The 11790-nt window shown below is 57.3% G+C and overlaps 1 protein-coding gene across 1 annotated transcript in view; it reads left to right on the forward strand.

The window, feature by feature from the left end:
• Positions 1-3576: 3576 nt before the first annotated feature.
• Positions 3577-11790, forward strand: part of MYLK2 (myosin light chain kinase 2) — a 13053-nt gene continuing 4839 nt past the window's right edge. The window contains exons 1-8 of the mRNA XM_081833042.1: positions 3577-3685; positions 3782-3881; positions 4329-4803; positions 5724-6025; positions 7628-7733; positions 8338-8431; positions 10714-10823; positions 10908-11049. Of these exons, the coding sequence (XP_081689168.1) occupies positions 3830-3881; positions 4329-4803; positions 5724-6025; positions 7628-7733; positions 8338-8431; positions 10714-10823; positions 10908-11049 (1281 nt within the window). The 5' untranslated portion in view covers positions 3577-3685; positions 3782-3829. The remainder of the gene's footprint in view (positions 3686-3781; positions 3882-4328; positions 4804-5723; positions 6026-7627; positions 7734-8337; positions 8432-10713; positions 10824-10907; positions 11050-11790) is intronic.

Here is an 11790-nt window from a genome sequence, read left to right on the forward strand (position 1 = left end):
ACAGCCGAGCAGGGAGAGGGTCAGGCCGGGAAACGTCTTTTCTGAGCAGGGCCTTTTAAAGCCTCTTGGCTGGGTCAATTTCCTTCCAGGAGCCAGGGAAACAGTACCCGGGGAAAGTTAACCCCTCCACTCCCAAGTAATTCTCCCAGGGATGGGTGAGCCTGAGAGCCCAGGCTTCTGGAATGCAGAGCCATCCAGGGCATGAGGCCTAAGGAGCCGTGAACTCTGGCTGGAGAAACCTTCCTTCTGGCCTTGTTAAACCCAACAGGCATAATTGCATCCTGCTGACCTTAATTTCCCTGGCAGGTTTAATTGGTCCTGGCATTGCCCCACTTCCTGCCCTGCCCCTGGAGAGGCAAAGAGGGTGGCTGCACAGCTGGTGCAGGGCGGGAAAGCCCCATTTTAAGGGTGGGCAGGGTCTCTGGCAGCCCCCGGCTGGGAGGGGGAGGTTTCCCCAGGCCCCTCCCCTGTGCCTCCAAGGGAGTGCCGAGAAGCCCGGGGACTCCCAGGGAGCAGCTGGCCCAGCTGAGCTTAACCCTGGGCGGGCGAGCAAGCGGCAGGCAATCCCATGGATCCGGACCCAGGCCAGCCTCTCATCCCAGCGGGAGGGACCGCGGAGGAGCTTGCCGGGACAGCTGAGCCCTCTACCTGGGGTGTCCGCTACATTATCTAGAGCCCACAGTGCTGCCAGTGCTATGCCAGGCGCTCTCCATACCGTGTGCTCGCGAAGTGCTCCCAGCCACCCTGGGAGGGGCAATGGGGCAGAGCGGTTACGAGCTGAGCCCGGGCTTAGATGGTCCAAACGCAGCTCTGGGAGTTTGCCCTGCGACTCAGTTTTCCTGTCAAATCCGTGAAACGGGGAGAAAAGAGCTGACATTTATGCAGCACTTACTGTTCTAAATGCCTTATACACCTCCCCTATGAGGAAGGTGCTCGTCCTGTAGGTAAGGGAACAGTGACAGCGTTTGTCCAAGCCTCGGTTACTGGTCTCAGAGCTCCTTAACCACTGCTCAGTAGGTTAGTTGTCATGAAGTTGCTTACCCCGGGGCCTGACCCGCTTGGTAAGAGCTTAAGAAATGCTACTTATTTGGGAACCATAACAGTAACAAATGTAACAAATAAAGCCCCTTATGTTGTCTCAACAAGAGGTGGTGCTGGATTCCAATCCGGATGGAATCCGGAGAGTTTGCCGCTATTCTGTGGCTGTGCGACTCTCTCGGAGAGCCCCTTCCCCTCTCTCAGCATCAGCTTCCGTACCTTTAAAGTGGCCTAATCCTTGGCCCCGCAGTCCTTTGTGAGGAGCCAGTGAGCTGGGTAAAGCCCTTGGCAGAGTCAGGCCTGGCCCTGAGTGCACACTCAGTAAGTATGACGCCGACAACCATGGTTAATAACAAGGGGATGTCAGCAAGGGCCGTTGTACCCAAGTAATCCCACAAACCCAGTCCAGAGCCTTGCTAGTCAGTTGCTTACTCACCAAACACTGCCTGGCAAGTACACTTTGTGCTGGCGACACACATGAGCATCATAAAGCCCTTGCCCTCAAGGGGCTCCCAGAGACCGTCAATGGGATCAGCCTGGAGCCGAAGGCCAAAGGAGGAGGGCCCAACATCTCATGCGAAACCAGAACATGCTGTGGGAACGAACAAACAGAGGGCGGGGGGCTCCCAAGAGCAGGCACAGAGAGGAAGCATTGCAGCCTTCAGAATCCTGTCGGACCGTAAAGGGGGCACTGGGCAGGGAGAGACAGGCGAGACACAGCCTGGGAGATTTGGGGGAAGAAAGAGGACCCTGGGCTTTGAAGAAGGATATTTCTGGCTCGACTCCCTTGTGGAGTGACTTTGGGCACATTACTCTTTTGATCCGCCGTCTTCATCTAGGAAACAGGATGGAAGCTCCCCACAGAGTTATTATCAAGATGAAGTTTTCAGACAACATGCATAGAGCTAACAGCAGGCCATCAAAAAAATGGGAGCTCCCTTCCCCTAGGAGAGCCTGGGTTCATTCAGACCCTAGTTTAGTCCCTGACAACCCACATGGCTTTGGATAAGTTACGGAACTGCTCTGTGCCTCAGTCTCCCCAGCTGTAGTAGTACCTACCTCATTGGGTTGTTCTGAAGATCACACGAGTGAATCTACGTAAGAGCACTCGGAGTGAATACTAGACAGGCTTTCATTAGTATTTTTGCTCCCCAGAAGAGGGGGACTGTCACCTGCACCTGGAAGGAGAGAACCGGAGGTGAGGAGGGCCAGGAGGGGCAAGAAGTCATCAACACCAGGGAAGGAACCCCAACTTTGGTTTTTGCAGCCTCTACCACCAACAACCCCAACATTTACTCACTTAAAAAAAAATCACTCATTTTGAATAGTATTCCATTCACATACTTCATGGTGCAAATAAAAAAAAAGTGAAAGGGTGTGCCGTGACGTCTCCCTCTCACCCTGCCCCCCAGTTTCTTGCGTGTCATCCCAAAGAAATTCTTATGTGTATAAGGTGAAAGTTTATATATTATTATATATATTACCCCCTTTTGCCCGATGATAGCATATTCTACTTGCTCTTCTGCACATGGCTTAAATTTCTTTCTTTTTTTTTTTTCCGTTTTGGAGGTTGCTTTGCATCCTTTCATTCCCGGCCTCCTCAATCTTGTTTACAGCTACATAATTTTCCTTGGGTCAGACCTGCTGCTTTCTCCAGTCATTTCCGCCTCCCTCTCTCTGGGGGAAGGGGTGGTGTCCTCCATGGGAGAGTTAGAGTTGGGGGGGAGGCCCTGAACCCAGATGCCCCCTGCAGAGCTGTTTCCAGTGCACTCAGCCCAGCCGGTTCTCAAGGCCCCCCTCAGAGACAGGCTCTGGGCAGGCAGCCCCTGGATGATGGAAGGCTCTCCGGATCATACCTCTCCCCATCCCAACTCAGCTTGATCACCTCGGGCTTGAGTGGCCCCCAGGTCCCCACTGTAGTCAAGGATCTTTAGAAAAGACTCTCTACCAGCCCCCCTCCTTCCAAGCAGGCCAGCCTCCATCTCCCCAGGAGCCCAAGAAAAATACATTTTCAAAAGAAAATGCTTTCAGTCCCGTGGACATGTTGAGCGAGTGCCCCTGGGACAATTTCTTCCCCAAAGATGCCGCAAGCAGGTCTGGAGGCCAGGAGCAGGGATCATGGGCACAAAGCTGGGCAGTGGGGTCAGGGTGATTATCCCCGGAGCCTGCGTGGCTCTCACCAGCTTCTGGGCAACCCCAGGAGACGTGGCGTGCAGGTGGGCAGGGCTCAGCCTGAGCATAATCTTGTCCTCTGGCCCTGCCGGGGAACCCCTCTTGTGCCAGGCCCCCTGCCTGATCCCGTCCAAGCCAGCGATACGGGGCAAGGCCTGGGGAACGGCTGCTCCCTCAGGGGCCCAGTTGCCCCCTCCCTTTTCTCTTCCTGCTTGTTCCAACACTCCTCTCCCCCCAGTCCGGCTGTGAGAAGAATGCCGTGTCCTCTGAACGGGGGCCAAGAGTGACAGGTGGTGGCAGTCCGAGCTGCATGGCCTCTGGTGTAAGAGATCCTCTCCTCCGTCCCCGCCTCCCCTGCCTGCGCCCCTGCCTCCGCCTCTGCCCACCCAGCCCAATCCCTTACAACTGCCCCAGGAGAGCTCCTGGGCAGCCGCTGCAAGTCAGGCGGCCATCAGGTTGCCCCTCTCTGCTCCAGGTACCTCTCTCCCCTCAGTCAGCTGGCCCTGGCTCTTCTCTGCCAGGCAAGAGGAGGACTCTGACAGCCTGACACACCTCACTCTTCTTTCTGCAGCTAGAAAGACTTGAGTTAGACAAGCAGAAGCACACGCCTCCCTGCCTCATGGCGACAGAAAACGGAGCAGTGGAGCTGGGAATCCAGAGCCCATCAACAGGTGCTAAGCTGGGGCAGGAGACAGAGGGAGGAGCCTGGGAAGGGCTGTTGGACTCCAGGGCCGGGCCCATTCCTCAGCGGGAGTTCTGGGTCCCAGGACCCAGAAATTAGAACGATCTCTGGGTAAGGTTGGGCTGGGTTGAGGGCCGACCGGAAGCCCTCCCCGGAGAGACTGGGAAAATGTGGAGCCCCCGTGCATGGCACCTAAACATTCAGGGCGAGTGATGGTGGGGGCATCAAGGTGTGTTAGAGGACCAGAAGTCTCCCACAAGGGCCTCCGAGGCCCCAGCAGCCCATCTCTAGAGCCCATGAAACGGCCCCAGAGCCTCAGTGGGACAAGTATTTGCAAACCGCTGCCTAGGTGGGGACTTGGGCCCAGAGCTGGGCACTGGTCAGCCTGGCTGGGGGAGGACGGTGGATCCTGACTGGGATCTCACTTCCTTTGCAGATGAGGCACCTAAAGGTACAGCAGGTGAAGGACCTCTGGCTGCAGAGAAAGCGTCTGGTCCACCAGATCCAAAGAAAGGTCCTGGGACCCCAGATGCAAAGAAAGAACCTGGGACCCCACATCCAAAGAAAGAGCCTGATCCACGCACCCTGAAGAAAGATGACAAAGCTGACGCCCTAAAGGAAGAGGATGGTGCCCTGGCCCAACCCTCCACCGGCAGCGAGGGCCCCAAGGGAGAAGGCGACCTGGGTGGGGGCCCTGCGGAGGGTAGTGCTGGGCAGCCAGCAGCCCTGCCCCAGCCGACCGCGACAGCCGAGGCCAGCGTCAAGAAGCCCAATGCCAAGCAGGAGGCCTCGGGCAGCCAGGGCCCCGGAGAGCCCAAGGTTCACAAGAAGGCAGCGGAGGGCCAAGCAGCGGTCAGGAGGGGCTCGCCCGCCTTTCTGCACAGCCCCAGCTGCCCTGCCATTATCTCTAGGTGAGCGTCCCCTGTCCGGCAGTGGGGAGGGGTTTGAGGCTCTGTCTGCAGTCGTTGCGTTTAGCTCCTCTGTCTCGGGCCTCATCGTCACCGTGTTCCGTGCTGGATCGGGCAGTTCGGATGTTTAGCATCTGTCCTGGGCATTGGCTCTCCTACCTTGTGCCCCTGCAGAAACCAGGACTTGGTGATAGTTCATAGACACCTGGAATGTCAAGGCAGAGAGGTCCTTGAAGACCTCTGCACAAAGCACCTGGAGGCCAGCATCCCCCTTACTCCATGAACTTGGTTCTAGCCGAGGGCAGGACTGAGATATCAGGAGGAAGAGATAACCATTCTTCTTACTATAATATGAAATAATGACTAATCATCAGATTGATAGATCATTACTAATGCTTTCATAACCATAATACAGCACCAGTCTTACGAGGCAATCCGTTACACTGACCTGAATGCTAATCACATGAGTGATATTCGTGATATATTGCAAACCACAATACTACTACTACATCAGGCTGAATTATGTATTGATATCAATTAATACATTGGTATCACTGATGCATTAGTCAGTTGTATTGCCAGAGTTTGTGTGAATCAAGAGCTCCACAATCTCCCTAATTGTAGCCACCTAATGATTAACCAGAACAATAATCCTATTAGTAGATATTAACGATCTATCAGTGCATTGACAGTCAAGGTAATGACCACAGACACGCATGGCATTATTAACGTCCCTTGATTTCGTATAAAGTGAATTTGGATGCCTCACCCCATGCATCTGAGGCTGTGGTGGGGGCAGGGGGTGGGGTGGGGGGTGGTTGTATTGGCTCCAGATTGCAGAAGAGGCTCTGGAAGCATTGAGGCCTCCCGGAGGCAGACGCAGTGCTAAAGGTATCATCTCTACCTGTGTTCTCACATTCTAGGCCTGAGAGGCTGCCAGCTGAGAAAACTCTGAGTGAGGCATCGGAGCTCATCTTTGAAGGGGTGCCTGTGACCCCCAGCCCCACGGATCCCGGGCCAGCCAAGGCAGCAGAAGGAGGGAAGAACATCCTGGCAGACAGCCAGAAGGAAGCAGGAGAGAAGGCTGCAGGCCAGGCTGGCCAGGCCAAGGTGCAAGGGGACACCTCGAGGGGGATCGAGTTCCAGGCTGTTCCCTCGGAGAAATCGGAGGTGGGGCAGGCCCTCTGTCTCACAGCCAGGGAGGAGGACTGCTTCCAGATTTTGGGTAGGCCAGGGGCAGGTGGGGACTGGGGAGGGCAGGGGGCTCCCCAGGTATCCCCACGTCTCCCTGTTTAGAGGACTGAGCTGCTCTGAGCCACGCCTCACCCAGGCTGACCCATCTAGGTGTCACACACCTCTAAGAAGTATAAATCCCTAGTCCCTTTTGATAGATGGGAAAACGGAGGCTCAGGGAAAGGGAAGTGGAGTGAGTGCCCCAAATCCACAGCTAAGACGGGATTTGAAACTGTCCAGACAGACCCACTTCAGAGCTCACTTTTGACTTTCTTCTACTTTGTCTATAATGGGGTTTTGAAAAACAAAATCAGACAGGTTTTGGAGCAGCACCAACTCTCTGGATAGTGGAATTTGAAGTCAGTCTGTAGAATGGCTCAAAGGCCAGGCTTTGGTAGTTAAAGGACATCCTGGAGGGGGTCGGGAGGGCCAAGAGAGCCATAGCAGGTTCATGAGCTGAGGAGCACAGGTGCCTGTGTATGCGAGCAGTGACCAAGGAAGCTGGGCACGTGCGATGGGGCAGGACTGTGGGGCCGCCTCAACTGATGATCAGACCGGAGCTGGTGGTTGGGTGGTTTAGTCAGTGGGCAGCAGGAGCCACTGAGCAAGAGCGAGCTTGGGGAGCAGGTGAATAGGGAAAGGGCCCGGGTGGGGGCGCGGCAGGGCTGGGGGTGGGGTGAGATGGGGTCAGAAGAGCCCAGAGTGTCCTGACACCCCGCTCCTCCAGGCTGAGGTGCCCCGGAAGCCCAGCGGGCCTGCCGGGTCAGCGGCACAGTGCCACCCAGACCGGGTGGGAAGGCCTGGCGGCTGGGCGACAGTCAGGAGCCCTGCCTCCTCCCCCCAGCAGCAGCAGAGACTTCTGCTCCGCCCCCTCCAGAAATCACATCCTTGGGGTGACGGGACCTGAACAACCTCCAAGGGCCGTCAGACGCATCACCAGCCCGGCTTCCCTGCTGCCTCTTGCTATTTATAGTTTCCATTCCCGATGACTCAGCCTGTGAGCCGCCAGGGCCCGCTGTTCCCCGTGGTTGCCGCTAGGTGGCAGCCTCTCTCTACCAAACATCTCGGTCCCGGTCTCCTCCCCGGCCCTCCCCCTGCCCTTGGGCCATGCCCAGATTGGGCAGCCGTTCCGGAGGACGGGCCAGCTTGTGGTGTAATTAGAGGGGATGGTAGGCAGGTCCTGCCACCTACCCCATCATTCAGACGTAGTCACGCCTCTCTGGCGCTCCGCCATGATCATCCCGGCCACCCCCCCCCCCTTTCTTTCTTTGATGGAAATGGAGATAGCTTGGGATGGAGACTTCATTCCTTATCATGTGGCAGGGTCTGAGAAGTCCAATCAGCTGTCCCCATTGTTGTGCCAGGAGACGCTGAGCCCCCTCTGACAGAGTCCCAAGGCCATTTTGTGTGTTGGTGGCAGAGCTGAAACTGGAAACTGGGCCCCCTAACCCCTATCCTGGAGCCAGCTGTCCCCCAGGTATCACTTGGTGAACTTCCCTGGATGGGGCCCAGGCCAGGCAGGAGGGGGTGGTGCTGGGGCGCCTCCTCAGCAGCCCCTGGCACTGACCGTGGTGGCTCTGCTCTGCCTCCCCAGATGATTGTCCGCCACCCCCAGCCCCCTTTCCCCACCGCATCGTGGAGCTGAGGCCCGGGAACGTCAGCAGTCAATTCAGCATGAACTCCAAGGAGGCACTGGGCGGGTGAGAGCTGGGACCCCGAGCCCCTGGCCCATGGGCAGGAGAGCATCGAGCTCCAGGGCCTCACATCTTTCCTGTGCAAGGCCCAGACACACCCCGACTGGACATGATCTACGTGGACACAATTACTTCTGCATGGTTACTTACCCCCTCGTATGCAAGCTGTCACATGGGTTGATATGCCCTCGGTTCACTGTCTCGCACACAGACACGCCATTGATCATTGATTCATTTCCCGTAGGAAGCGAACAGTGTTTTCCTGTTTCAGTTACAGGCACCACCCTGACCCCCTCAAAGAGCTTCATAAAAATCCCTCCAGGTGCCTTCTCCTGGGACTCAGAGCCCCAGGACCCATGCTTACCACGAGGCTGTGAGTTGTCACATCAGGGGCCAGCCTGTGGATGAGTCTACCCGTCCTGTGACCATGGTTGGTGTGGTTCAGCCACTGTCCCTGCCACAGAGCTCCCAGCTTCAGGAGGGAGTCAGACTGGCTGGGGCAAGCGTCCCAACTCACAGAGGGGGACCGAGACAGGAGCAGAGCACAGACCCCCTACTTCAGCCCTGTGCCCCTGGAAACCCCCTCACTCCCCACCTCTTCTCTCTTCAGTGGTAAGTTTGGAGCAGTCTGTACGTGCACAGAGAAAGCCACAGGCCTCAAGTTGGCAGCCAAAGTCATCAAGAAACAGACACCCAAAGACAAGGTAGTGGGGGCTGGCTACGTGGGAAGGAGAGGGGATCCTTTGAGTGGGTACCTCTCACCTCCCTCCACCCATGTGTCTGCACCAGGAGCTTGGTGTGTGAACCTTGATGCGCTGAAGATGTCATTCAGATAGACAGATGGACAGACAGACAACCCTGCCACAGGGACCTGAAGCCCCTACCCATAAACAAGACACTTCAGTTGGTGAACTTATCCTGGGGACTTCCCCTTCTAGGCACAGGACGTTCCTGTCTTCTGTTTGGTTCAATCCAGCAAACGCTGATGAGCGTGGGCTCGGGGCCAGGCCCTGCGCTGGGCACGGGGGGTCCCTGAGTGAAATGAATATGGTTTGCGCCCTCAGGGAGTGCCAAGGTAATCAGGCCGGGTCTAGAGCTGTGCCTCCACACCTGGCCCGGGCCCGGTTCAGAGAAGGCCGAGGCAGTGTTTGTTTAAGGAACGAATGAAAGAGTGAATGAATGAATGAATGTAGGCAGAGGCTCATGTGGAGTCAGGGGGTCAGGTGTGTGAGGGGGTGATAATCACCTCACCACCTGTTGTGGTGAGGGCGGTAGCTCATAGGGTGGGGGTCAGGCGGGGGTCAGGTGGGGGTCAGGCGGAGGTCAGGTGGGGGTCAGGCGGAGGTCAGGCAGGGGTCAGGCGGAGGTCAGGTGGGGGTCAGGCAGGGGTCAGGAGGGGGCTGTGGAGGAGCCTCCAGATTCAGCTGGCTAGTCTCTCTCCAATGAAGGCTCAAAGGAGGAGCTGGTTCCGGTGGAGAGGCGGGGAAAAGAGTCTCAAGCTGAGGGGACTGTGAGAAGGAAGGACTGAGGCCAGGAGTGACAGAGACCTGTGGGGGACCCTTGGGTTGAGTCAGGGGAGCCGAGAGGGGAACTTATGGGCATTTGGGGCAGAGACACAGCATGTGCGGAGGCCTGGAGCCTGGGAGGAGCATGAGGAGAAGCTCCAGAGCCCTGCAGCCCTGCTTCTCGATCATGGCTCTGTGCACGTCAGGAAGGCATGCGTTTTCCATGTGACTCCGCCTTTCTCCGGCCTTCCACTTGACTGCGGGGTCTCCAGGCCTCTGTCACGGACCTGGCTCAGCGTAGATGCTCCAGACATATGTGCTGTGGAGATTAACTGGAGTCAGCTCTTGATTAATTAATTAGTGAGTACTTTTTCTGGGCCATTCACTGTGCCGGGTGCTAGGGAAGTGGCAGTGAAGTGTCTGAGTCCCTGCCCTCCTGGGCCGACATGCTTGGGACAGGGGCAGACAACTCAACACGACGCACACAGAAAGCATGGCAACAGGAACTGAGCAGTTCTAGAAAGGAAAATAAAGCTAGGAAGGGTACAGGGAGTGTGGGCCCGATGGGGGCTGTTAAGATAAGGTGGTGAGATCAGGCCTCTTGAGGAAGCGGCGGGTAGAGTGAGATGTGAATGAAGGAATAGAATCACGGGAAAAATGGGAAAACTGGGGCAGTGATGTGAGGCTGGGGGCTGAGGGGACGGGCAGGGGGAGAGGCCCGACCTGTAGCTTTTGGCATTTCCCTGGTGTCAATAATCCTACCACGGCTGACTTCAAGCTACCAGTGTGACGGTTGGCATTCGCCCTTTCTGAAAGTGACAAATAATGGCAGCCTGGGCCAGGAAGGCAGCGGTGGAGCTGGCAAGGAGTTACTGGATTTGAAATCTAGAGGGATTTCTCTCTAGAGGGGTGTGAGAATGAGAGGAATCTGGGACAGCTTCTGGCTTTATGTCCTGCACCCCTGGGCGACGGGACGGGCCCTCTTGCTGACAGGCAAGCTGAGGGCAACTCAGCCGTGGGGTGGGGGCCGTGGCAAGGGATTCATTTGGACCTGAGAGATCCAGGAGGTCTCTTAGCCATCCCAGGGGAATGGCAGTCAGGCCGTGGGAGCTGTTGGTGCCTGCAGTTCAAGGGCGCGCCCAGAGGTGGAGATGCATATTTGGGAATCGGTCACATCTGCATGGAATGGCATGTCCTGGGACTTGAGGAGAAAGCCCAGGGAGAGGGTGCAGTGGGGAGAGTGGTGAGCGGAGGATTGGCCCTCAGGCACCCGAGTATTCGGGCAGGAGGAACAGTGTCCTGGCCGGAATGACCGGTGGCGTGGACACGGGCTCCGGGTGGGGAGAGATGGGAGGCAAGGAGGAGGCCAGGCAGTGGTCCAGGCCAGGCCTGACAGAGCCGGTCAAGGGCAGAGGTATGGAAGGGGGGAAGGCAGGGAGCGGCGACACTCAGTTGGTGCCCCTGGCTTCCCTGGTGCCCAGGAAATGGTGAAGCTTGAGATCGAGGTGATGAACCAACTGAACCACCGCAACCTGATCCAGCTCTACGCGGCCATCGAGACCTCGCACGAGATAGTCCTGTTCATGGAGTAGTGAGTGTCGGCAGTGGGGCAGGGGGCCGGGTGGGGGTGCCAGCCGGCCCGGAAGCAAGCCTGTAGAGGGCTCTGTGCACACAGCATCGAGGGCGGCGAGCTCTTCGAGAGGATTGTGGATGAGGACTATCAGCTGACTGAGGTGGACACCATGGTGTTTGTCAGGCAGATCTGCGACGGGATCCTCTTCATGCACAAGATGCGGGTTCTGCACCTGGACCTCAAGGTACTGGGGCCCGGGCCTCCCGGGAGGGCTCGGGAGCAGAAGCTGACCCCCTGAAACCCGGGTTGCAACCAGCCAGCCCTCCCCCGTCCCATCCGTCCTAGTCTCCCTCCCTCCATCCTTCTAGCTGTAGATCCCAAAGGTTTATTGAGGCTTTCCCAAGTACCAGGAGCCAGGGATCCAACGGAGAGCAAACAAGACTTAGTCCCAGCTCTCAGGGGCTTCTACTGTAGTAGTACTAAGCACACAGCCTTTGTCCCGCGAGCCCCAACCAAGCTCAGCGTCTCACGCATAGAACTTGCTAGGCGTTGCTGAAGTGTCCGCCTCGGTGCCGGCCCCTCATGGGGGGGTTCGTTTGTTCATGTATCCTGCAAGTATCTGTCGAGAGCCTGCTCTGTGGCAGGCAGGGTTCTAGGTGGTGGAGACCCAGCAGGGAACGAAGTAGACAAAGATGCCTGCCCTCGTGGAACTTAGGTTCTAGAAGGGGAGTCAGGAAAACACATCCGTGAGGTATAGCCTCAGCGCAGCAACATACCCGTGCTAGGCACTAGCGAAAATGTTCGTGAGAGAATATTTGTGTCTCCCCTCCGACCTTGCTCAGTGCCTTGCGCGGAGGGGTCAGGGAGAGCCAGCAGGCGTGATGCATTCAGCCGGCATGGCCGGAACAGCCACGGGCTGCTGTAGGCGGGAACAGCAGCTGTACGGCCGGGGCGGGGGGGGGGGGGGGGGGGGGGGGGGGGGGGG

This window comes from Leptonychotes weddellii, chromosome 10 (genome assembly GCF_054177405.1).
Source record: "Leptonychotes weddellii isolate Sample4059 chromosome 10, ASM5417740v2, whole genome shotgun sequence".
In the NCBI taxonomy this organism is placed as follows: Eukaryota; Metazoa; Chordata; class Mammalia; order Carnivora; family Phocidae; genus Leptonychotes; species Leptonychotes weddellii.